The sequence below is a fragment of the Neovison vison genome, chromosome 3 (assembly GCF_020171115.1).
Source record: "Neovison vison isolate M4711 chromosome 3, ASM_NN_V1, whole genome shotgun sequence".
In the NCBI taxonomy this organism is placed as follows: domain Eukaryota; kingdom Metazoa; phylum Chordata; class Mammalia; order Carnivora; family Mustelidae; genus Neogale; species Neogale vison.
The window spans coordinates 108,954,066-108,980,042 of record NC_058093.1 but is presented as its reverse complement, the minus strand read 5'-3'; the positions used below and the strand labels follow the sequence as shown (position 1 = coordinate 108,980,042).

Genomic DNA, 25,977 nt, shown 5'->3' with positions numbered 1-25,977 from the left:
TTTATGGAAGTACTGTGCTGTTTTAATTACTAGAACTTTGAAGAAATGGAGGGATGTTGTTTAAGGATGCCTGATGTACTGGCAAGACATGACAAAGACCCTCACCCACTATTTGCTACCATTATACATTATACAGGCCATGGACATCAAGATGCATATGCAATAAAATTCTAAAGCATCATTTCACAGACATAACAATGTATTTTACAGAGGCAACCAAAGCATTTCTTAAACTACATTGTGAATTTAGGTTTTAAATCCATCTTCCCATAAAGCTAAGAGATCTCCCAGAATATAAAGTATATCCTTCATTCTTATGTTCAAATATGTGCCCAGTTACTACTGAGCCAGCCACAGGGATACCTGCCCAGAAGGATGATGCACTGCCTAACTCTCTAAAAGCTTGCCATTGTTCGGGGGGAAAATTGTGTACAGAAGAATGACAAATATCTCAGGCTGTCATAAGTATTCTTGACATTAAAAGTAAATTCTTGAGATTAAAAGTAAGTAAGGCTTGGGGTGCCTGGGTGGCTCAGTCAGTTGGGCATCTGTCTTCAGCTCATATCATGATCCCAGGGTCCCAGGATCAAGCCCCACTTCGAGGTTCCTGCTCAGTGGAGAGCCTGCTTCTTCTCCCTTTGCCCCCTCACCCTGCTTATGTACTCTCTCTCTCTAATAAATAAATAAAACTAAAAAATTAATAAGTAAAAGTAAGTGAGGCTTCCCCAGAGACCTGGTGGGGGCAGGGTTGGGAATGGATGTTATAGGAGCTTGCCCAGGAAAGACCACAATGTTTTCCTTGAGAATGGACAGGTCTACAAAAGTCTTTCATCCTCAGACCTCCAGAGCTTAGACTGCCATCGAGCAATTTCTAGGACTTCAGGAAATCATTGTCAAGTGACAAGATTAATCACCACTGTTTGTTTTCTTCTAGGTTATTTCTTCTAGCATTGTCAAAGCAGCTCTTCTATGCATGTGTAGTGATCCAAATGTAAAAGAAGTTTCATTATAAGATCAACACACACACACACACACACACACACACACACACATTTAATATGATCACCAGCAATATCAAAACAAAAGAAAAGAAAAAGAGGTTGCACAAAGTGCTAGCACAGTAATAATGATAGGATGCTGTAGAACTTTCTGTATCTTCATCTCTGTTGTAAAATCTTTTCCAGTTATCACCCCAGAAAGCCCTCTATGGACCCTCATTCTGAGTTTCTATGTGACCTCTGGTTTCTCCTGCTCTCATTTCAGAAACTGTAAACTGTTTACATACAGAGCCACAATTTAATTTTCTTTCAAAATTTTTTCTCTCATTTTATCTGATTGCTATTATTATGATGATGATCATTATTATTAATAATAGCAGTAATTATAGATGATATAAGCTATTCTATTTGTTACCATGGAGATCACCACTCAGAAGAAAGAACAAATAAAAGGAAAGTAAAAAAGGAGAGCAAGACAAGAAATAACTCTGATTAATAAGACCTCATTCTACACACATATCTATCTCTTTGCAAGGGCCAAAAGAAAATGTGAAATTTTTCTATCACAAAGCGTGGGAGGAAGGGAAGTCTACAGATTGTCAATACCCAGCTTAATTGAACTTAAATCACTGTGGGGAGTTGCTTATAGTCCTTTGAAAAGTGTGCCAATTCACTTACGATCCTATTGTAATAAAGCAAGTCTATATTAAGGTCCCTGGGGTCACTTCTGGTACAGTTATCTATGTTGACAAAGTGAATTTTCTGTGCCAAGGGTAAAGACAGCTTAAATAATCCTCAAACCACTGCCTGTACCACTCATTTGCCATCTATGTATGTACAGCCTAGTGACATCTCCTGTCATTTTGCATTGATAGTTATTTAATTTTTCATATGTTTGTACCTTATCTCTCCACTTAAATCACAGGCAATGACTTCTGAGTAAATATCAGGTTGGCAAGGGCTTCTCTGGTTAAGGGAGGCAGATGCAAGGAAGAAAAGTGAGTGCACCAGGATCTGCAGGCTCAGTGGACACTATCAACTCACATTGCTGAATACTTGCAGAGACATTTCACCTCCCCAAGCCTCAGTTTTCTCACCTATAAACTGGGTTTAATCCACTGTGCAACGATGATGTGAGAATGAAATAAAACACACGGGAATGTTGAGCACACAGTCTGGGTACCGGAAAGAAAATCAAAGTCCACTGCCATCAGCCCTCCTGATGTAGCCACTCAGGGAGCATAGGGAAGGATCATTTCATTAACAGAAACAGTTATGGGAACCTGTGCTGAGGGGGTCTATGCCACGTTCTCCTCAGCCGGCAAAGGGAAGTGGGACAATTGGTGTAAAACAATTTCCAAGCCCTTTAAAGGGCTTCAGATTCTCCCAGGAGCTGTTTTCCTCCCAGGTGCATCCATCAGCAGCCTGTGCTAGAATCCATCTGTGCGGCGCTAAAACAAACCACTGCAGATGCGGCCACTTTCAGCTCTGGCCTTCTGCTGCTGCGGGGGGGAGCGCATTACCGGTTTATGGCCCCTGCTAGGGGCCCTGCACAATGCATTAGCTGGAACGCAGACACCGCAGCTCAAGGGGCGCGCGGGTGCTGGGGCCTGCTTCTGGCCATTACCGCTCCTCCACCTGCCTGCGCGGGCCACACTTTATGATTTCCAGACAACATACTTGACTGTGATTTATTCTCCTACTTCGCTGGAGCCTTTACTTTTTATGTACCTTTTTGGGGGTTATTTTTCTCTTGCCTTGCTTTAAAATAGGTGGTATGATCACAGAGACCTGGGAAATCTGTTTTATGGTCGGGCGGGGGTGGAGGGTGGCAGGAGGGTTAGACCAGACTCCACGCACATTGTACCATACTTGATGGTTTGTTATTCACTGGCTTATTCAAGGAGAATGTATTAGATGTGTGGAGTGTGCAGAACATTATGTTAGGGACTGGGAAGTTAGGATGAAGTGTATGAGGTTAAATGACACTCTGGACCCGGAGCTGAGGGCATTCTCGGGTGGTTCTGGGAGAGAAGTTCACATGGAAACCCAGACTCAAACACTGTGGGGCTTAAGGGTAGGTGTGAACAAGCCAGGTGTGCCTGCCTTCTGGGCAGAGGAGGGAAGAAAGGGGACTCCACACCAAAATCACTAAAGGGAAGAGGGCTATGGGGTTTGTGGTCAGGGTTTGGTTGCTGTTAGGAGTTATTTATGAAGTCTTTAGGAGTACCTTTGTAGCAGTTACTGTTTTGGTACATTCTGACGAAAAAGCTGGGACTCACACAGATCTAAACCTAGTTCCTACATCTAGGACTTCCTAGATGAGTGATGCTGAACAAGCTCTTCAACCTCTCTGAACCTCTGTTTTCTCAAAATACAAGCAAGATGTGATCTCTACCTCACACTTAATCATGTGTATTAAATGAGATAAACATTGAGACAGGATAGTTCATTATCTGGGACACAAGTAGAGAATAAGTAGTTTCCATTCCTTTGTTAAGAAGAGCTAAAGTAGCCAAGATCAATTTCAGGGGTTTAGACGGGAGAGAGCTGACTGTAAAAGTCTTTCCATAATCCTGAGAAGGACTATCCAAGGGAAGCATTTACATCTCCTTTTACAAGGACACAAAGAAAGACAAGGCCACAATAAATCTCTGACTGCCTAACATTCTGTTTCACGGATCTTATATTCTGGTTCTAGAAGTGACTGATAAAAAGACACTCAAAGAGGAGCATGGAATGATTCATCTTTCTTTCAGCAGACATCTCTGCTTTGGAGCTCATCACAGTATGGATGATATTGCCAGAGCACCAGTGTCTTCTGCAGTGGGAAGCCTCTTCTAACTCCCCTAACACCCAGCTCTGGTCTTGCTCAAGAACCATGATAACAACTTGTTTACTTCAATCTCCCCGTTAAACCATAAGCTCTACAAGGCAAAAGACAATCCTGTAAATCTTTGTATGCTGAACACTTGACCCAGAGTGGGCATTCACTTACCATGAAACTAAACATCCAACAGATTGCCAGAATTTCACTGATTCTAGTGAGATCTCCTGAAATCAACAGTAAAGTGATAAAGAATGGGAAAGTGTGTTTAGATATGTACTTAAAATTCTGCTCTGCAGCCCAGAATATCTATTGCAAAAGCAGCATATTGAAGAAGAAATTCAGGGGTGCCTGGGGTGGCTCAGTTGGTTTGGCATCCAACTTTTGGTTTTGGCTGGGGTCAGGATCTCGCCGTCATGAGATCAAACCCTGTTTTGGGCTCCACAATCAGTGCAGAGTCTGACTGGAATTCTCCCTCTTCCTCTCTTTCTTCCTCTGCCCCTCCCTTCCCATGCTCACTCTCTTTTTCTCTCTTTCAAATACATGTATCTAAAAAAAGGGAAAAAAATCAAATATCCATCAAGAGGTTTCTGAATGAACAAAGCATAGTTAATTGGCACAATGAAATACTACTATGCATGCATAATAAGGACCACACAAGACCTTTCTAAACTGATTTATAATGTGTTCTACAAAGTACTGTAAATGACAAAATCAAGTCATTAAGGTAAAAAAGACTGCTACATTGTATGCAAGAATACAGAAGCAATAAAAAACACACACAGAAGGGTAAACCAATAAAACCAATAACCAAGAGAAGATGGGTAAGAAGAGGGTGAATGCCATAGAGAGAGTAAGACATCTTTGGTCAACCATATTATATATAATATAAATATAAAAGTATATATTATGTAAGTATACAAATAGAAGCATATGTAATATCTATATTTAGGTTTTGTAACATGTAAATATTCTGCAAAGTCATTAATGAAATATATAATTAAATGAAAAGGATAAAAAGAGACAAACACTAAATTGGAATAATTTTCTAAAGTTTTATTTATTTTAGAGAATGAGAGAGAGGCTGTATTAGTTGGGGGAGAGGCGGAGAAAGAGAATCCCAAGCAGACTCCCCACTCAGCACAATGTGTGCCCTCCACAGGGCTTGCTGTCAGGATCATGACTTGAGCCAAAACCGAGTTGGATGCTTAACCAACTGAGCCACCCAGGTGCCCCCTAAAACTGAATATTAAGCAGAAACAAAAAGCCTAACTGTATATTAAATAGATTTTAAAAATGGCAAATAAGGAAATACTAATTCAAGTGACTTTTTGATGAGGTATTCTGTCTAGCCATACACCTTGGTAGAATATAATCTAAGAACTGAAGTTAAAATTCAGTAAATGTTATGCTTTACTTTGTTATTGGTAGTGATATAGTTGATGTGACTCTGAAACTATTTTGTGTATATTGTCAGGTAGAACAAATGAGTAAATATATTGGTATTGTTGAGACAGGTTGTTACTCTGAGAGAAGAGAGAGATATATGGAAAAGAGAATAATGAGGAAAAATCCAACAATGTTCCATTAACATTGGAAATAACCATAAGAAATAATTTAAGCATGTGTACACACATGCACACATACACATATACACACACATTTTCAAGTTCTGCCCACTGCAATGGACTAAAAGTAATAAGCAAACCTAACACCTAGATCCCAATTTCCAAATACCATTTACTACAAAATGTGTCTTTTGCTTCTTTGGGAAAACAGCTGAGTTTAGATGTAAGCAAGGCAAATTCAAGGTAACATCTGGTGCTAGAAAACAAGGAAGTACTCCAAGATTAATGGAGACAGGTAAGAAAGACATAGAAGTAGAATTAGTGGGACCATGACTAGCTATATTGGGGGCAATTTGAATACCAAAAAAATATAATGTTAATAGTAACATTTTAAAATTAAGTAACTTATGAGTCTAGAGCAACACAAGAGAGGTTAGACAGGGCAAGGGATAAAAAGCTTTTCTGGGGGGAAAAATAAGCTCTTCTGTAGAGAAGAATGCAGAATGACAGCTGAAAATGCAGAAGGAATTCTAGGATTAGTAAAACAACATTTTACAAATTCCAGTGTAATAGCGTATGGGTCAGGGTCATTCCCGGACTGGGAGGAAATGTTGGGGAACTGGGTATTCACACAGCGTCTGCATATAACCCCACAGGCAACTCACTGATTATAAATCACCTTTACCATACAGAGAACTGGCACAAGTGTTTTAGCCAGCAATGGGGTTGAACCTCCCCAATAGCATCATGTGCCTCCTCGTGGCATACACTGAAGAAGACAAACATCACCCATGAGGTTTTCTGCCCAAGTATTCCAACAGTAAAGAAATTAACAAAAAAGTCTAAAGAAATATGGAACATTTTGCTTAACAACTGGCTGGTACTCTTTAAAAATGTTAGTAATGAAAACCATGTGAAAGTGATGGGTTGGGGGCAGGGATTTTCTAGTTAAAGCAAACTAAAGGATATGGCCATCAAATCCAACATGCGGACACTCCTTGAATCCTGAATAGACATAAAAAAACAGATGCTGCTACAAAGGACACAGTAGGGACTAAGACGGACCATATATTGGAGATTTCTGATTGAATTCATGTTTACATTCTTATGCATGGCTTTGGTATTATGGTTCTATGTAGGATAATATCTCTGTTCTTAAAGGTATGAACAGAAGGTCTTTAGGTATAAATTATCAGTATGAGAGGAGAAGGGAGTTGGGGTGAATTGGATGGGGAGGTGAACCACGAGAGACTATGGAGGGATTTGAAGTGGCGGGGGGATGGGAGGTTGGGGTACCAGGTGGTGGGTATTATAGAGGGCACGGCTTGCATGGAGCACTGGGTGTGGTGAAAAAATAATGAATACTGTTTTTCTAAAAATAAATAAATTGAAAAAAAATTATCAGTATGTCTACAACTTATTTTCAAAAAGTTCAGGGAAAAAAAAAGCTTTTACAGCAGAAGGAAGGGGGATGGGGGAGATAGGAGCGAGAGAGACACACACACAGATGAGCGTGGCACGAATGTGCAAATGCGGCAAAATTTTAATGTTTTGGGGAAGCTAGGTGAAAAGTGTATGGATGCTGGTATTAGTGTTCTTTCAACTTTTCTGTAAGTGAATATTTTTGAATAAAAACTTTAGGGGAAAAAATAACGCTTAGCACAGTACTTCATCTTTGGTAAGTGCTCAAAGCTATTCTACTATGCTCTGACAAATTCACGTGTGTGTGCCCTATACCAACACACACATGGCTAAGGACTAATTAGCCAAGTAATTATCAAATAGCAGAAGCAAGTTTCAAATTCAACCATTCACACATGGTAGCATATCCATTTTCAAGTGCATATTTATTAATAATGTTGAATTAGTTTTAGGGAGTGCTTTCAGTATATCGGGTGCTGTACACTCATAAAAGTTATTAGTTACTTGCTTTACTTCATTCTCAGAAACCAGAGTCAAGGTTTTGGGGGCTATGGTGGTAAAAATAAATAAAAATAACTATCATGTATTAGGTATACAATGCCAGGCATTTTTTTTCTTACAGGTTACAACAGTCATCTCATATAAGCCTCATAACACCTTAAAAATAAGTTCTGTTATTCATTACAGAAGAGGAAACTGAGAAATAAGGAAGCCAAATAACTCAACTACATCACCTGAATTGATAAAATTAAGAAGCACTAGTGTTTGGATTCAAACCAAGTCCATGCTCTTAATGACCATGCTACATTTGGCACATGTTTGTCTAGTACATGAATTGAAGGAGGAGTCATAAGAATTATGACAGGCAAAGAAGCTCCATAAGAGAAAGGGATGAGAGCTTGGTCTAAAGAAGTTGGTGAGGAATAGGTATTCCAGAAGAACAGAACTGGGAACAAGGCTTGAGTTTTGGACAGAATTCTCAGAGCTGGCACTCTTAACTCCATGTGGAAATTGTCTCAATGGACAGTCTAACCAGTCAATGTCTCTTACCAACTTCTCCTTGCAAATACATATAACATACTCAAACACTTGCATACTGAGAACACAGGGCTGATGGGTGCTCCCTTGACTTGAGAAATAGGAAAAAGGGCCCTAGAGAATGTCTCCTCTGATTTCCCTACTCTGAAGAGAAGGGAATCCGAAGCTCTAGCCCATCTTGCCTCTCCCCACCCCCCCCCTTTGGACTCGCTTCTCAACACTTTGGCTAAGATCAAGTGTGGAATGTCTAGATTGACTTTGATTCATCATCTTTCCCTAGAATCCTGGGCTCAGAGGAAAAGTGAACAAGAGCAAGCAAGCTTTATAGAAAGCATGTTTGACTCCCACTTGCTATTTTACTCTTCTAGACAAGGAAATTGTCCAGCCTAATGGTAGCACTGCATCAGAATCCACAGGTGAGCCAGGAGTCCTTAGAGAAGGCCAAGGGTCCTTAGGCACCTGCTCATTGCATCTCCACATCCATGACCCTCCTGAGCTCAAAAAGATTGATATTTTTTTCCCGTTCTTCCTTTCTGCACCCCCTTGGCACACCTACCTTTCAAGGTCAAACAAGTACTACGTCTCCTATGAAGGCTTTCTTAATCATTTCTGTCTCTAAATTCTTTCAGCATCTAGGACCTCCCATGACGATGGTACTTGCTGATGATGGCCTCTATTTCAAAAGCTCTTCGAGAATGCCACATCTTGGATTGAGTTTATTAAGTGCATCACTCATTTAATTTTATTTAATCTGCACATCATCACATTGATGTAAGAGTAACTGAAGTAACTGCCTATTATACAGATGAGGAAATTGAGTTTCTTAGAAGTTAATGGGCCTGAGATTCCTTGGCTGTCAAATCTACAAGATGATTACATGACCTTAAATAGAATGACCTAGATAAAAGTGCTTTAAGAGCTGGAAATTAAATACGAGACCCTTAGGCATAGAGGTTAGTGGTTTACAGTAGCTTGTACAGCACTGAGCACAAAGCAGTATCAATAAATACTGGTTGATCAGACTGGGCCCTTATCCCCACAGCACTAAAACGTGGGTTTTGCTAGGAATCCACAATAAAAATGTGTTGCGAAAGGTCTACCAGGAAAGGATCAGGATAGGATCTGTGCTCAAGTCTTTTAGTCACTGACGAGCCCCCTCTTAGAAGTGGGAATAAATAAGCATGGGGATTTTTTAAGAATTAAGCATTATGCTAATCACTTTATGGGGTTATTTCCCAAAGTCTGATATCTTTAGGTGCTTATAAAAATGCTAATTCTGATCACCATTCTAAACCTACTGAATTACCATTGCTGGGGATATCCTAGAAAATATAATTTTAAATCTTTATCCCAGGTCATTCTTTGGGGAAATAAAATATAAAAACCTTTGCTTTATATAATTCTCATCTAATATTTAGTAAACTTTGAAGGGTATGTATGATGATCCCCATTTTAAAGATGAGGAAAGTGATAATCAGGGAGGTGGTAGATATTATAGAGTCCTCATTCCATCGTGTTCACTTCCTTGAGGAATTTTCCACTGTGATATTGGCCAATGGCTGAGGGCAGAACAGGCCAGGGGAAGCCAGAGAAAGGTTCTGTTTGGACACACGAGTCTTTATTTGCTTGTGTCACCTGTCCTAGGGAACCAGTGGAATTGCAGAGCTAGTTCCAACTTCTGGCCAAGATAACGTCAACTTGTAAGACCCACAACAAGTGATTCAGCCCCTCAAGATTTCAATGTCCTGCTCTATAAAATGGAAAGAATGGTATCTTCTTCACATGATTGCCAAGAAAACTGAATGACATCATGAAAGTAAAGTGCCTAGTGTGGTGCCTTGTATCAGTAGATGCTCAATTAAATGTTAGCTGTTTCTACTACAAAACCCAGCAGAGAGCAGCTCTTCAAGGACATCTCCAACCACCATCACCAGTGTCCTTGGACCCCTTGATTCAACCACTGCCTTCCTTGTGCTATTTCTGTACCATCTACTGGCTTCTATTTTATTTTTTGCACCATATGTAAATAATCTGTTTACAATATCTGTCTCCCTCTTCCAACTGTGAGATCTTGAGGACAAGGACAGACATGCATTTTGTAACCTTGACACTTAAGTCAGTCAGTTCAGTTTATGTGAATGGCTTAATTTCTGAATGACCAACTGAATATCTGAATGACTTAACTGACTTAAAGAATGAGCCAATAATGTATAAATAACTGCACACATGAAAAATAAATGTGGAAGTAAATACATGAGAGAATTAATGAGTAAATAAATGAGAGATGAATAAAGAAATTCAAGAAATCAGTGATTGCATTAGTGGAGGGTGTGTGTGTGTGTGTGTGTGAATGAGTGAATAAGCAAATGAATGAATGAAAATCACATTGCAATCACTCTCTCATCTTTTGTCCTGAGCCTTCCGTTCTCATCCACGTGGTTGGAGTCAACTGGCCGTGCTAAACGGGTGTGTGAAAGGAATTTCTCTAAGTGCCTGTTAAAATTCTTGGCAATTCAAAGGTGACAATGCTTTAATTTCAGGGTAATGCTACAGCTTTATGACTTAGTAGTTTTATTTAATGGCCCAATTTAGCAGGAGATTATGCCGTCTGCCACTAGCCCGGAGAGACCACTTTAACACTCGTGCATTCAACACAAGCAGATCTGCTCCCTGGCTCCACCTAAGAGACCAGACTGCTGGAAGCCCTATGAGGTCACCACACCTTGGTGGATGGATAGCATAAGCTATCAAACAGGGAAACAGATACTTCAAACAAAAGGCTTCCTTCCTCTAAACTGTTGAATTGCCATTCAACTTCAGCCTAAAATAGGAAAACAATTTCTGGAGAGCAAATTGTCCCTCTGAAACATAAGCAACAATATAAGTATTAGTCCAACTGATTAAACTGCTAGTGAGCCACAGCACATACGTCACCCATGAGTGAGTCTCAAGCAGGAAATGGTGCTTGTGTTACCCAGGAATGGCAACACAGCTTGTGGGCTCCCTCCCAGGATGAGCTGAGCCTAATGTCTAGAGACACAGTGGACATGTTTCCTAGGGAAGGGAAATGAAGAAAAGGAGAAAGGCCTATGGTTCCCACACTATCCGCTCTGTGTCAGTCACTCTCTGACATTCTTTAAAATGTTAGCTCATTTAATTGTGTACATACCAATCATAAAATCTGTTATCATCACCCTTCATATACAGACAAAGGAACTGAGATACAAAGATTAAGGGCCTTGCACATGGTCCCAAGACAATAATTATAATAGATATTAATTATAATAATTTGAAGGATGTAACAAATACCAGGAATTGTTCTAAGACTTTTAATTAATGCATATGAACTCGCTTACCCTCATAACCATGACTTTCAAAATTGTAAGCCATGATTAAGGAGGCTGGAATTTGCATAGGTAGAAGAAGGGCTTGGGGAAAGGCACAGTTAGACCTGTATTTTCTTTTCCTTTCTTAAAGATTTATTTATTTGAGAGAGAGAATGAGAGAAAGAGAAAGAGCATGAGTGGAGAAAAGTCAGCAGGAGAAACAGACTCCCTACTGAGCAGGGAGCCCGATGCGGGACTCCAGGATTGTGACTTGAGCTGAAGACAGTCGCTCAACCAACTGAGCGACCCAGGTGCCCCTAGACCTGTATTTTCAAAAGACTCTCTAGCTGTAGGAGGAAACATGAATCAGAGTGGGGAAGGCTGAGGACTCGGGTGTTGCTGTTTTGTTTTGTTTACAACAAGGACAGGGGATTATGAACACTGTAGACTTGGAGGGACCATATCTTAATCATTTTTACATTCTCAGTGCCTCATCAGTGGCTGGCCCAAGCAGACCAGCAAGGCATACTGATTTAAATAAGAGAGGAAAGAGTGCTTCTTAGGCTTTAGTATCCTCTGGTAAGACAGAAGGCACCTAACAAAGGAACAGCTTTATGTTTGATGGCTGTAATTGGAATCCCATTTCTGTAACTTATTAACCTTATTAACATATTTGCAAAGTAAAAATAATTCCAGGTACTTCTCAGCAATGTGTCTTTTTTTTTTTTTAAGATTTTATTTATTTACTTGACAGACAGAGATCACAAGTAGGCAGAGAGGCAGGCAGAGAGGGAGGGGAAGCAGGCTCCCCGCTAAGCAGAGAGCCCAATTCCGGGGCTCGATCCCAGAACCCTGGGATCATGACCAGAGCTGAAGGCAGAGGCTTTAACCCACTGAGCTAGCCACCCAGGCACACTTCAGAGTGATGTGTCTATGTGTCTTGAATTAACCCAGTACCCAGAAGATATCCAGCACAACAGTATGTAGTCCATAATCAAATGACAAGATCTGGCAACCATTCCTCTGCAATGATGGCTATCTAACATATGATTAAAGGCAAGCTTAAGAACTTGAGCCTCAACTGTTCTTGCAGAAGACTTTGGCAGGGAAGTTAATTCTTCCTTTTTGTGCTGTGTATGTGTGCCTATGTCCGTGTGTGTGTGTGTGTGTGTGTGTGTTTGTGAAGTGCAGTGTTTGGGCTAGAAGCCAGCAGGGGGATGCCAATAAGAGGTACGAGGACAGAACTTTATTACAGATGTGCAAGACAGCAACAACTGAATTCTTCTTCTCCTTGGAGTAAAATACAGCTGCCAAAAATTAACAGCATACTAAGAAACGCAACGAGAGATACATGTGCTATAAGTTGGTTCCATGCAATGTCATGGATAACTCATGCACTGACAGACCCTTGTGCAGCCCAAACACAAACTGTAAACTCACAAACATTGCTTTAACTTTGAAAGCAAGGCTGTTAGAGCCAACTGAATGGACACGTTTCTTTCTTTCCATCAATAGTCTGGATAATAATCTATTACCTGCAATCACACTGCACAATTATGTGCAGGAATATTAGAGAGACTTCAATTGCAGCTTCTCTACCTACTCTATTATGCATGCTTTGATGAGTTTTAATGAAAACAGAGCCTACTGCCAAAGAAGGGACAAACAGAGCATCATAATAACAAGAGGGATAAGATATGGGGACTTGTAAGGTGGTTTGCAAATGGATTATGAGCTGTTTGAGAATGAAAAACAAGTTTTGCTTTAGAGATTTGACGAAACATTCCTTGTAAACTCCTTGAAATGCCTGATGATAGCTGTATAGGTCTAGATACACAAAATTGGGTTGGTATCCATCAAGAGAGAAAATAAATGTATTTTTTTAGAGGTTCTAAATAAACAGTTTTGCATACCAATATGAAATTCTTCTGTACAGAGATAAAACACTGTAAGGCTGGGAAACATCTTTGAACATGGTGACAAGATGAACTGTTAACATTAAAAATGGCAAAATGGAAACTGTGTAAAGTGAGCTTAAATGTCAAGTTCTAAGGAATATCTTGTCAGAATGCCCCACGTTTTTAATTCTGCTTTATCAATGCTAGAAGTTTCCCCTCACAAATGCTCCCTTGAGGCTCCTAGAACCTCAGAAATCTCACGGTACCTGCAGAAGGAGCACAGACTTTATTTCTGGCAAAAGGAGACAACTATATTTCACAGATAGGATGATTACACAGTTATCTTCTATACTAGGACAAGCAGTGAGAGAGAATGAGGACATAATTAATAATCAAATCAGGGTGTTTGGTTACCCAATTTCATGACCATTTGCTCTTGGGGGCTGGGAAGTTTGCGTATATATTCTAACCCTCACATTAATTGTAAAGGCAGCTATTTTTAACACCTTCACATCTTCATTTCACTGATAAGGAAACCAAGATCCGGAAATGCTAAATGACCTGTCCAAGGTCACGTAGCTGGAATGTCCCAGTACTAGAATCTGAATTCCAATATGAATCCAAAACATGTGGTATTCGCACTGGTCATTCCTGTGTTTGAGGAAAAGAAGGGATTTGGGGAAAGTCATTAATGGGAACTCTTAGAGGCTATGGGGAACATGTGGACACTTGCAGTCTTGGATTTGTGGAAGACATAGCACGTAGTGGAAATGACTCAAACCCAGTTAAATCAGATGTTGAGGCACAGTTCCAAACTGCTATTGATTTAATGGGATTAATCTAAGATAAATTAGCAAGATTGGGAAGAAAAAAAAGGGGAAAGGTATTAATTAATCTTTAATTTGGCTGGGATTTTTCAGTGTTCCATTTACACTGAACTCATTGGAGCATACATAAAGCAGATTCAGGATTCATCACATCCTGTCCCTCATTTTCCATTAAGGAGCTCAAAGATCCATGGGAACACACAAGTAAACACTAGAGGGTTACAATGAAGTATGAAATACACAGAGATGAGAGGAGAGCACAGAACAGGAATACCTAAACTACAGGTACTCCAAATTTATTAGGCCCAGCTGTCTAGAGAAAAAGAGCCAACAGGATGTGAGTATAATTATCTACCCAGACCTATATCTATCTAAGTCTATCTTCTGTTTATCAATCAATCAACTGATCAGTTTCAAGAAATTGGGTCACAAGATCATGGAGGGTTTTTAAGTCCAATGCCTGCAGGGTAAACCAGAAAGCAGGAGACTCGGCAAAGAGTTGCAGTTGGAGTCTAGAGGCTATCTGCTGGCAGAATTTCTTTCTGCTTGGTAGAGATTAGGCTCTTTTCTACCAAGCCCTTGAATTTATCAGTTGAGGCCCATCCATGTTTTGGAGGGTAATTTGCTTTACTCACAGTTCACTAATTTAAATGTTAATATCATCCAAAAACAAAACAAAACAACAACAATAACAACAACAACAACCAAAAAACACCCTCACTGAAATATTAGTGATAATTTTTGACCAAATATCTGGGTATCATGGTCCAGCCACGTTGAAACATAAAATTAACCACTGTACTGAGGGAAGCAGGAAATACCTGAAAAGACTCATTCTCCTATTTTAAACCCCAATTTCCTGCACAGATTCCTCCGGGTTTCACTAATTTCAACTACTTTCTGTGCCCTGGTCTTTCTCTATTCCTATCTTCTCCTTTATATTGATCCCAGTGCCTGGAACTCCCTCACTTCCTTATAGCATCCAACTCACTCTGCAAGCCCAACTTGAATTTTCTTCCAGGAACCTAATTCTGAGTCCTCCTGGATTTCTTGTTGTCTTCAATGCACTCTCCCCTACTAGCCCAATTGTATTGACATAGCTAAGGATGACCACAAACGTCACATCATTGCTAAAATTATCCACACCCAATCTAGGAGATTTTTACAACCAACTAGTGGCACAGGGCCCAGGTGTGCCCTTTACCAAAACACTGTGTTTTAGTATGCCATGCCATGGTTTCCCTTAGTGGTCTCTGTGTCTCTCAGTTATTCACCAACTGATTGACTTACCAACTTCCAGTTTGTTAGCTTTCTTTGTCTTTTGTTCAGCTTGTGTTTCTCACATTCATCTTTTTTAAAAGATTTTATTTATTTGCGAGTGAGAGATAGAGTGGGAGGAAGGGCAGAGGGATGGGGGAGGGACAATACCAAGCAGATCCCACTCTGAGCTTGGAACCAATTGTGTAGCTTGATCCCATGACTCTGAGATCAATGCAGGGTGCATTAGATCAATACCTGAGCTGATATCAAGTCGGATATTCAGCCGACTAAGCCACTCAAGCACCCCTCTTGCATTCTTCTTAACCTCACTCCCATATAACCTGCAAAGGGACGTATTTCTGCTTCAGTTTGGAATCTATGGAAAAAATCCATGCTTCATATATTTGCATGCTTTGGGGATTTCACTGATAGCTCCTGCCTCACCACCATCCTTGCTCCTTGATGAATTCTAATCATTTTTTCCCCCAGACTTTTTTGCACAGTTCTTTCAACAGGCTAACACTGGTATTTTCCATTTGCCCCCAACCAATGCACTCTCCATCTGCCTCCTGCCTTCTCTGTGCCCAGAAAGACTGATGAGAAATATTTTATCAACAATTGCTCTTGCCTTCTGAATTCTAGCTGGGTTTGCTCAGTGAAGAAGTAGGGAAGAGACTGGAAGGAACAAGAGAGATGGAGCATTCCCCAAGCGCCGTTGGCTAATCCCATACAGGAGGTCATAGTGCTCACAAGGCATGGCTTCTCCACATGCTGCCCTCCTTCTCACTCTGGTAACACTCCCTCCCTTCACCTTTATGCGCATGATGGTGGGAACAACCCCTCTGTTACTAGCTCTTCTCTGTAGTCCCCTTCCCATAATTTCCTGTTGTAGGCACACATTTTTGTAAACATTCTCTAATTTGAGCAAGGCCTATAAGTGGTCTGCTGTCCTCAAGATAAGAGAACAGTGTTAAAGCCTATGCATGATATGACAATAGCATCTTCTGACTGGTGCTCAGAAAGTGGTTCATCTTTCATTCAGAGACAGTTAACTAGTCTGCATGTTCAACAAGTGTCTATGATAAAACATTCCTTCTCTTCCTCAGAATTGACTTAGTAGATTTCCTTGCTTTGAAACTATAGTTCGGATTATGGACCTTCAACAGCTTTTGCTTGCCCCTACTCAAGAAAATGTGATCCTTTTCTACTCATTCAGCTTGATGAGTTTCTCAGTGCTCTAAACTCGCAACTCATCTTGGTGAGTTTGTTGGTCCCCATAAATATGCAGGCTTAGAGGACCTTTGGAATTTGTTCCTGACATTCATTTGCTCTTCCTGAAAGTGCTCTCCTTTGCCCTTTTTTCTGGGCAACTCTTACTCCCCACCTAGATCTTAGATCAAAAGCCCTTCCACTGTGCAGGAAGCTGGATTAGTTGTCCCTCCAGTGGACTCCCAGAACACTATACACACCCTGTCGTGATCCTTATAATTGCTGTTGTTGCTTCTCCATGATTAACTTCTGAAGGAGACTGAAATGATACCCTTATGGGTTGAATTCTGTCCAAAAAGATGTGTGGAAGTACTAACCCTTGACACCTGTGAACATGACTTTAGTTGGCAATAGGTTCCTTGCAAATGTAATCAATTTAAGATGAAATCATACTCCATTAGGGAGGATCATAATCCAATATGACTGATATCCTTACAAGAAGAGAAGAAACAGACACATGAAAGGAGAAGGCTAAGTGTGTGACTCTTTTATATGGAAGCAGGGTGAAAATCTGGGGAGGCAGTCACTGAAGTGCTGCTGCTAAGGCCTAGGAATGCCCAAGGTTAGGCAAGCCAGCAGAAGCCAGAAGAGGCAAGGGAGAATTCCCCCCTACAGGGTGCAGAGGTAGTGTGTGTCCCTGTGGCACCTCGATGTTGGACTTCCAGCCTCCAGAACGGTGACACATATACTTCTAGGTATTTTTATGTCACTCAATTTGTTATAGCAGCCTGGATAAACTAATGCAGATGCTACTTTGTATCCTTTGCAGTCTGCAAAGTGCCCAAAATGTGTAAACTTATATTGGGCTGAATGGAATACTAAATCATATACTGCCTGCAGAAACTTTTTATCTTCCTCATCCATAATTTCATTCAACACTCCACAGTGGGTTTTCCCTCTCTCCTACCCGCTAGTGCTGTGGTGAACCAACTCAGAACAACAGGCACACGGTCAAAATGTGTAAAGGTTCAGATTCGGTCCACTTTATAAATAAGCCTAATTACCCCCCTTAGGTTACTTCCATGAATTGGCATACTGTCCCCATGCAGAGATCACACTGCTTTCCAGTGAATGGGGCCATTGCTGTGAATATGTGGAGAACTCATCTTCCCAAGATCACCCGGTGCTAAGTAAGATGCACAGGTATAAATCCCCAGGGAGGAATAAGGAGCCACCTAGAATAAAAGAATGTGTCCCCCCAGGGCACATTGAGAAGACAGATTCAGTTGTGATTCAAATTTACTGTTTTCTGATCTAAAAACCTGTCCTTTACCCTCATGTTACCTATTGGCAGGTGTGTGTAGATTTATTAGAAGAAACATCCCCTTTTCTGTCAAATCTCAAATGATCTCTAAGGGAATTCTAAATGAGGAAGGCCTGTGAGACCACCTGGTCCCAGGTCCTTATTTTAGGATCCCAGGTCTTATTTATGTGCAACTAGGCAAGGGGCACTCAGCTGACTGGCACAAGGTGCAGAGAGAGAATCCAGGTCCCCTGCCGTCCGGTGCCATTTACATTCTCTGTGTGATTACCCCAGTGATGTTGCTCAAAAGTGCAGAGAATAGCAAATTTGTGTTTTCAGAAACTGGAGTTAAACACAGAACCAGTCACCCTCCCTGTTCTGTTCCCTCAGTTCCGATTGTCCATTCCCTCTCTCCCTCCTTCTCTCTCTTTCCTGGGTCACTTTGCTATACCTACACTGGTGTCACAAGTCACTCCTATTTAAGAACAAGTAACAATTATAAATACAAAAATATGTGTTTGATCATCATGATGTTTATGTATTAAAATGGGTGTCAGTTAAATATGAGAATTATGGAATTTAGCCTGTACAGAAGGTTTGTTTTTATTTCTATAGTTCTTCTAGAAAAACAAAAACAAATCAAAAGCAAAACCGATGCTCCACAACTACATGTAACCAAAACAGCATATGTAAAAGAAATCCCCAGTCATGCATTACCAAGCCTATGAAGTCCAGGACAAGATTCCAAGGTCCCCATTCTTTCAGTATCGCATCAGCAAAATAGCAAATTTAAATACAAGTAAGCATTCCTCTTTAGCCATTCCTGGACAAAATATCATACATAAGCCTGAAGGGTAGTCTTTTTAAAGAAGCAGGAAGCGCCATGTAAATGAGACCCTCCTTGTCACTGTGCTTACATTATTTTGAAGAGTTTAATAATTTAAGGCCTATTTAACGTATATATTTTAATCTCAAAATAAATTTTAATGACATAAGGGCAAGTCTATGCTTATCTATTAAATTCATGATTTTAAAATATATATTTATAAATAGGGGCACCTGGGTGGCTCAGTGGGTTAAGCCTCTGCCTTTGGCTCAGGTCATGTTCTCAGGGTCCAGGGATCAAGCCCCACATCAGGCTCTCTGCTTAGTCGGGAGCCTGCTTCGTCCTCTCTCTCTGCCTGCTGCCCTGCCTACTTGTGATCTCTCTCTTTCTCTGCCCAATAAATAAATAAATAAATAAATAAAACCTTAAAAAAAAACACACACACACATAAAAAATAAATAAAAACATATGCACTCATAGAAGAGACACACATACACATTCACAGAAAAAAAAAAATCCCAAGGAATTCTATATAATAAAATAACAATAGTAATCTGTCGATTGTGGTTTAAAGGTGACTTTAACAATCTCTTCAGATCTTGCTTTTTTCGTTAAATTTTCTATAATTAATATTGACTTATTTTATAACAAAAGCAAAACATAAGCAATGCAAAGTACCCAATTAATCTTTGAGAGATATAAATTATTACTGCACCAGAAGGTTTTGTTTGCTTCCTGAGTCTCGACTATTAGTCCCAGTATTTATTACTTTGAGCAAGTCATGAAAATCTCATATTCTCTTTCTTTCTATGTAAGATAGAGATAAAAATATCTACCTCAGGTTTTTATTGTGAGGAGTGCAAGAGATGGTATTTGTAAATCTCAGTTCAGCTCCCAAAGTGGGTAACAGGGCATTTACTGAATTTGAATTTCTTAAACTAGAAAGTCTAAATTGTTAACAAGAATCACTGGAGTTCCGTGTGTTAATTCCATTTGAAAATACTCAAGATACACAGAGAAAATTAGTTCTTCACCCATAGGTTAACACTACAGTTTACTATAACATAATTTCTAATTATGATATAGGGAAGTTGAGAAGCATCCAGCACATATGCAATTTGGAGAGATGAATTATTAAGGAAATGCAATGAAATGCATCTAATTCTGTGTAACTAACATATTCTACAGAAGAAGTGTGGTTGTTTGTATCCAGAAGAACAAATCGGTAAGTGCTGTAATCACCAGTTTTGAAATGCTTTTCTTGCATTTCTACCTGCGATATTGCATGACATTTTCCCCTGATACTACGGCCTCACCAATGAGAGTGGCTGTGTCTTAATTCTCTGCATGTCTTCAGTGCCCCGGGCACCCTGTGGCTACAGAAAGAGCTTGGTGAATGTGCTTGCCTTGTTGCAAGGAAGCCTGAGGGCTCCATGAGTCTTAATACCCTCCTTAGTTTTCTGCTTTATTACAGGATTCTGTTGTCATTTCTAAAGGCCAGTGCTTGAAACAAACACACAAGAATGTGTATGTGCTAATTAATGACACTCACAATGGAGAGGGTGCTTGCACTGCTGTATTTTTAAGGAACGATTACATCAGGTTTTGGCTTTGAAGAATTATTTTTCAGAATAATTTAGTGATCATATATTGTTTCTAAATCCATGCAATGATTATTTCTTACTATGTCTTTGTGCACTTTAGAAAGGAGTGGCCAGGAAAATGCAAGTAGCTCACTTTTCTTACTAAGCATCTATTGGATAAGTAGCCTGGCCAATTCCTCTGATACTCATGATTGTGTCTCATTTTCAACTCTGGGAGGAAGGAACGACTTTTCCCATTTCACTGATGAACAGCTGAAGCTCAGAGAGCATATCTGATTCACACCATCCTCACGGCCAGACACGAATCAGACTTTCCCACTCCCTGAGTCAGGGCTCCCTATTGATTTTGAGTTTTGTTTTTTTGTTTGTTTAGTTTTAAGAGAGTTTTAAGAGAGAAAACGTCCTTGGCAAGTTCTAAAGAAAATACCTCAAAGTTAATCCTTGATTTGACGGAGTGTGATCAAGACCATTAACTCTTCCTCTCTCATGAAGGTAACCCAGCTGTGAATGTCTATTACTTACTTAAATACCACCCCCACCAAAGAAATTGGTTCTCTAATTTTTTATTTATGAATGTCTCCTTCCTGTTGTCTTCCCTTTGCTGTGTACCATCCCATAGCTAGGTTAAGTATGAATGGGGTTTCTGATCCTTACCTGTGATGTTGCAATACACTTGGAGGGGTCCCAGGGGCCCGCTGCCATCAGAGTCGATGTAGAAGAAACCAGCTGTGTTCCCTTGGTGCCTGTACACCTCACAGGATTGCTCGTAGAGGGCTGAAAAGACAAAAAGACAGCAAAGATGAAGCTTTGCTTGGCTCTGGGTATCACTCTGGAGGGATCAGTAACTCCTACTATTCGCTTACTTTCACTATTGATTCCACCCCCTTCTATAGCCTTCGTTTCCCACTCCCCTTACCCAGGTCTTAGCAATCCAGTCTCCCAATACTTGGTGGAGTCACACATCCATTCCTCCTAGCATCCATTCTTCTGAACCACTCAGATGTTCGTTCCTCCAAAAAGTCTCCCTGTCTTGTCAATTGTGGCCCTTTTCTGTGCTGACATATGAGCCCTTACTCTGTGCCCACAGAGTGTACTGAGCTAGGATCTTCATACGCTGTTCTGTCCCCAACAGTGGTCACGGAAACTGTAAGAGTAGTGGCCCTGTGCTGTGTGATGCTGTGTTCCAACACCTGGCACAATGCCACATTCACAGAAGTTCAAAAATGTTTGAAGAATGGATGAAAGACTGAATGAATATATATGATCATGACTTTTTTATTAATAAAAAAAATGACATTATCTTAATTCTCTATATCCAGAGCTCAGTACAGTACCTAAAACAGAGCAGGTGTCCAACTAAGTTGCGTCTATTTGACTTAACAATATTCATTGTGTTCCTAATATGTGTCAATAGCGTGGTTGCCACCTGACAACAGACCATGAGTGAGGCAATCACTCTGTGCCATAGAAAGCTCACGGCCTGGCTGTAGCCACACAGGTGGTTATGTGCACAGAAAGAGACAGACACGGGTGCCTTGAGATAGGGTACTTTGACCGATATGCAGATATGAGAAATTTATAAATCTCATTACAGTAACATGAATGAATTTGGTGACATGTAAAGGAGGCATCTGCTGTCTCATGCATGAGAATGTAGAATGTCATCTGATGTTTTAGACAAAATGGTATAGCTCAGAGCAGCAAGTACATATCCAATTATGTCATTCCCCCATGCTTAAAACACTTCAGTGGCTCCCAACGACTTTAAAGATATAGCACCAACTCCTCACCTTAGCCAACATGCCCCTGTGACTAATGCCCCATCCCAAAAATATGAAGCCACACTTTGTCATGATCAAGTGTAAGGGGTGCCTCAGATAATTCATTACCAATAAGTTCTAAAGCTTGAGAGGATTTGACTTTTTTATAAATTAGAGTGAATTCAAGGTTATCTGTGTACTCCTATAATTCTCTCTTGCAGTCATGCACACTTTCTGAACCAGAGGCTATAGTTTACATCACATATACAGAGCATAACATATAGCTCATTTCTGTTTGCTCAAACCTGACACACCTGGGTGCGTACCAAACATAAGAGAGTCAGCTCTTATGTGCGTTATCCCTCTCACCACCCCTTCATTTCCAAGACGGTGACGGTGTGAAAGGAGGTGCTGCTTTCACATGCAGAGTAAATACCACACAGGCAACAATGTGGGGGTTACATAGTGGTTAAGAACTATGAGCGCTGAAATCAGACTACCACTTACACTCACTTATGGGAACTGGGAGAAGCCACTTCTCCTGTGGTACACAACCTCTAAGATAACTCATCTTGAATTCATATTTTGCTCCTGAAGTTCCTCAACTTGAGTGTAGGCTAGACTTATGGATGTGCCTCTAACAGATTATGACAGAGGTAATAGATGTCATTTCCAAGACTAGATTTTTAAAAGGTGATGGTTTCCATCTTGAATGTTGCTAGATCACTTGCTGTCAGAGAAGCCAACTGCTCTGGTCTGAGGCTGCTGTAGGAAGAGGTCCACATGAATGAGCTTGGAGGCTTCTGGGTATGCCATGTGAGTGAGTTCTGAAGCAGACTGCCACAGTCAAACACCAACATGACTGCAGTATTTGCTAACATTTTAATTGCAACTCCATGAGAGATTGAGCCAGAAACACCCAGCTAAATTTCAAGAACCCAGGGAAAATATGAGGTAATAATATGTTGTTTTCAGATGTCAAGTTTTGTTATAAGTCATTATGTAGCAATATATAGTTAATAAACTCTCAAATAATTAATTTTATCATGGGGCTATAAGTATAAAAAAGAGCCTACCTCATACAACCAGTAAGGATTCAAAGAGATACTTAAGATAATCCCAAGGATCCTTATGAAAAACCAACAAGTCCTACCTCCCTTCTGCAAAGATGATGACTTTTAGCTCTTAGTTCATTCTTTTGGTATTAACTATTTGTATCTCTGAATAGCATGTCCAAACTGCTACTTCTTGATTTTTTTTTCATTTATATAGGTTATGTTTTTTACTTATCAACACAAAGATAATAATTTGGCTTTTACTTAACCCCCCACATTCAAAGAACTTTCTATCCCCCATACCTCAAATATAGTTGCATTATAATTTTAGTTTGATCAGTGGATACTGTTTACAGTGATGTGACAACATACAAGCCACTCACAAATAACAAATCTTACAATGTGATTAATTTTCCTTTTATGAAACAAATGTAATTTTTCTCATAATTAATAACTGCATTATTCTCCCACTTGTCTAGTTGTCTATGTATTGGTCACAAATTTAACTCCTAATTCACTACCAAATCTCTAAAATTCCTCCCAAAATATTCATGTAACAACTAATATAGATGGATGCCTAAGGAGAGAAAGGAAGAATGGGGGAGAAGGGACAGAGATGAAAGTTAAAACTTTCTGGATATTTATATTTTTAATTTTGGAGGAGGAGGGACAAGATGGCAGAGAAGTAGGAGATCTTGTTTTAACTGGTCCCCTAAAGTGAACTAATTATCTACCAGAACACTCTGAAGACCCATGAAATCAGCCTGAGATGTAGGATTATACACTTCTGGATCTCTAAGGGGGCAGAAGACATCAGTAGGGAGGTAAAGCAGAATGGGAATGATCGGACTGATATCAGACAATAAACAGAAGGGGGAGGGAGCCACCAGAAGTGACCTACTGGAAAGTAATACCCCAATACAAGAGTGCCCTGTGATTGGGGACCATGATTAACTTGGAGTCTTATTAAAAGCACTCAAAAAGAGCAAAAGATATTAAGGGGCAACTGGTAGAAGTGGGCTGTCACAGGCATGGGCCTAAGCCCACAGACTTAGGATGGCCACCAGTGGCAACCACCCATGCCAGAGAGTGCAGTAAAGCCTACAGGCAGTGGACCTGAGTCCCCAGCTTTCGCTGCTTGCACGACTACTCAGGTAGGTATACTCCTGCCAGCGCGCACTATGGAGTCTGGTGTGGACACTAGCCAGTGCTCTCTAAAACCACAGCCTTTTGCATTCTGAATGTGCACTGCTTGACTGGGGTCTGAACAGTGCTCCCCACCCATGCCTGACAGAACTCTGTGTGGCCACTAGCCAATGGTCTCTAAGTCCTGGTGAGAGTCTGAACACTCCCAGCCCAGGCTTAAAAACTCAGTGCACTATCTCTGGTTGGGATCTCTGGGGCTGGCAGCAACTTGCAAAACCCTGAGATCTGGATCCCCAGATCTGTTTTTTGCACATCCAGACACTTAATTGTGAAATTCATGAATGATAGTTTCAGACAGGAGGTCTTAAGCACAGCTAGGGGGAAGAGATTCCTTAAGTACAGAGGAAGGTCCATCAGAATAATGTTAAACCTGTCCACAGAAACATGGAAGGCAAGAAAGGGCTGGCAAGACACATTCAAGGCACTAAATGAGGAGAACATGCAGCCAAGATTATTTTATAAAGCAAGGCTGACATTCAAAATGGATGCTGAGATAAAGAGCTTCCAAGACTAGCAAGGTTTAAGAGTATGTGACCAGCAAGCTGGCAGTACAAGAAATATTAATGGGGGTTCTGTAAAAGAAGAAAGAACCCAAGAGTGGCATAGAACAGAAATTTACAGAGACAATCTATAGAAACAAGGACTTCACAGGCAACAAGATGTCAAAAAAAACATATCTTTCAATAATCACTTTCTATGTGAATGGCCAAAACGCTCCCATAAAACAATGCAGTGTTGCAGATTGGATAAAATGACAGGACCCATCCATATGCTGTCTACAAGAGACCCCTTTGGAACCTAAAGATACGTCCAGACTGAAAGTGAAGGGATGGAGAAGCATATTTCATGCCAATGGACCTCAAGAGAAAGCTGGGGTAGTGATTCTTATATCAGATAAATTAGATTTTAAACTAAAAACTATAGTCAGAGATAAAGAAGGACACTACATCATTCTTAAAGTATCTATACACCAAGATCTAACAGTTGTAAATATTTATGCCCCCAATACGGGAGCAGCCAAATACATAAGACAACTGTTAATCAAGATAAAGAGTATTGATATGAATACATTAATAGTAGGGGATCTTAACATGCCACTTTCAATAATAGACAGATCATCCAAGCAGAAAATCAATAAAGAAACAAGAACATTGATTGACACATTGGACTAGATGGACCTCATAGATACATATAGAACATTCCATCAGACAACAACAGAATACTCATTCTTCTTGAGCACACAAGGAACTTTCTCCAGAAAGTTATAAATATATATATATATAAATATATATATAAATATATATTTATAAAAAATAAAAAAAATTAAAAAATTTAAAAAATAATAAAAAAAAAGAAACTAGAAGCTGGTTTTTTGAAAGAATCAATAAGATTGATAACCTGCTGGCCAAACTAATCAGAAAGAAATAAGAGAGGACCAAAACTAATAAAATTATGAATGAAAAGGGAGAGATCATGACTAACAGCAAGGAAATAGAAACAATCATTAGAAATTACTATCAATAGTTATATGCCAATAAGTCAAGCAACCTAGATGAAATGGATGCATTCCTGGAAACAGAAACTTCCAAAACTGAATCAGAAAGAAACTGACAACCTGAATAGACCAATATCTAGTAACAAGATTAAAGCAGAGTTCAAAAACCTCCCAAAATACAAGAGTCCAGTGACTGATGAATTCCCTGGAGAATTCTACCAACATTCAAAGAAGAAATAATACCTATTCTCCTGAAGCTGTTTCAAAAAATTGAAGCAGAAGGAAAACTCCAGACTCTTTTTATGAAGCCAACATTACCGTGATCACCAAACCAGGCAAAGACCCCACCAAAAAA

General features: G+C 40.1%; 1 protein-coding gene across 2 annotated transcripts in view; it reads right to left on the bottom strand.

The window, feature by feature from the left end:
- Positions 1–25,977, bottom strand: part of CNTNAP5 (contactin associated protein family member 5) — an 858,994-nt gene that overhangs the window by 267,333 nt on the left and 565,684 nt on the right. For both annotated transcript variants that reach the window (XM_044242676.1, XM_044242675.1), the window contains one exon: positions 20,761–20,880. In XM_044242676.1, coding sequence (XP_044098611.1) covers positions 20,761–20,880 — 120 coding nt within the window. The remainder of the gene's footprint in view (positions 1–20,760; positions 20,881–25,977) is intronic.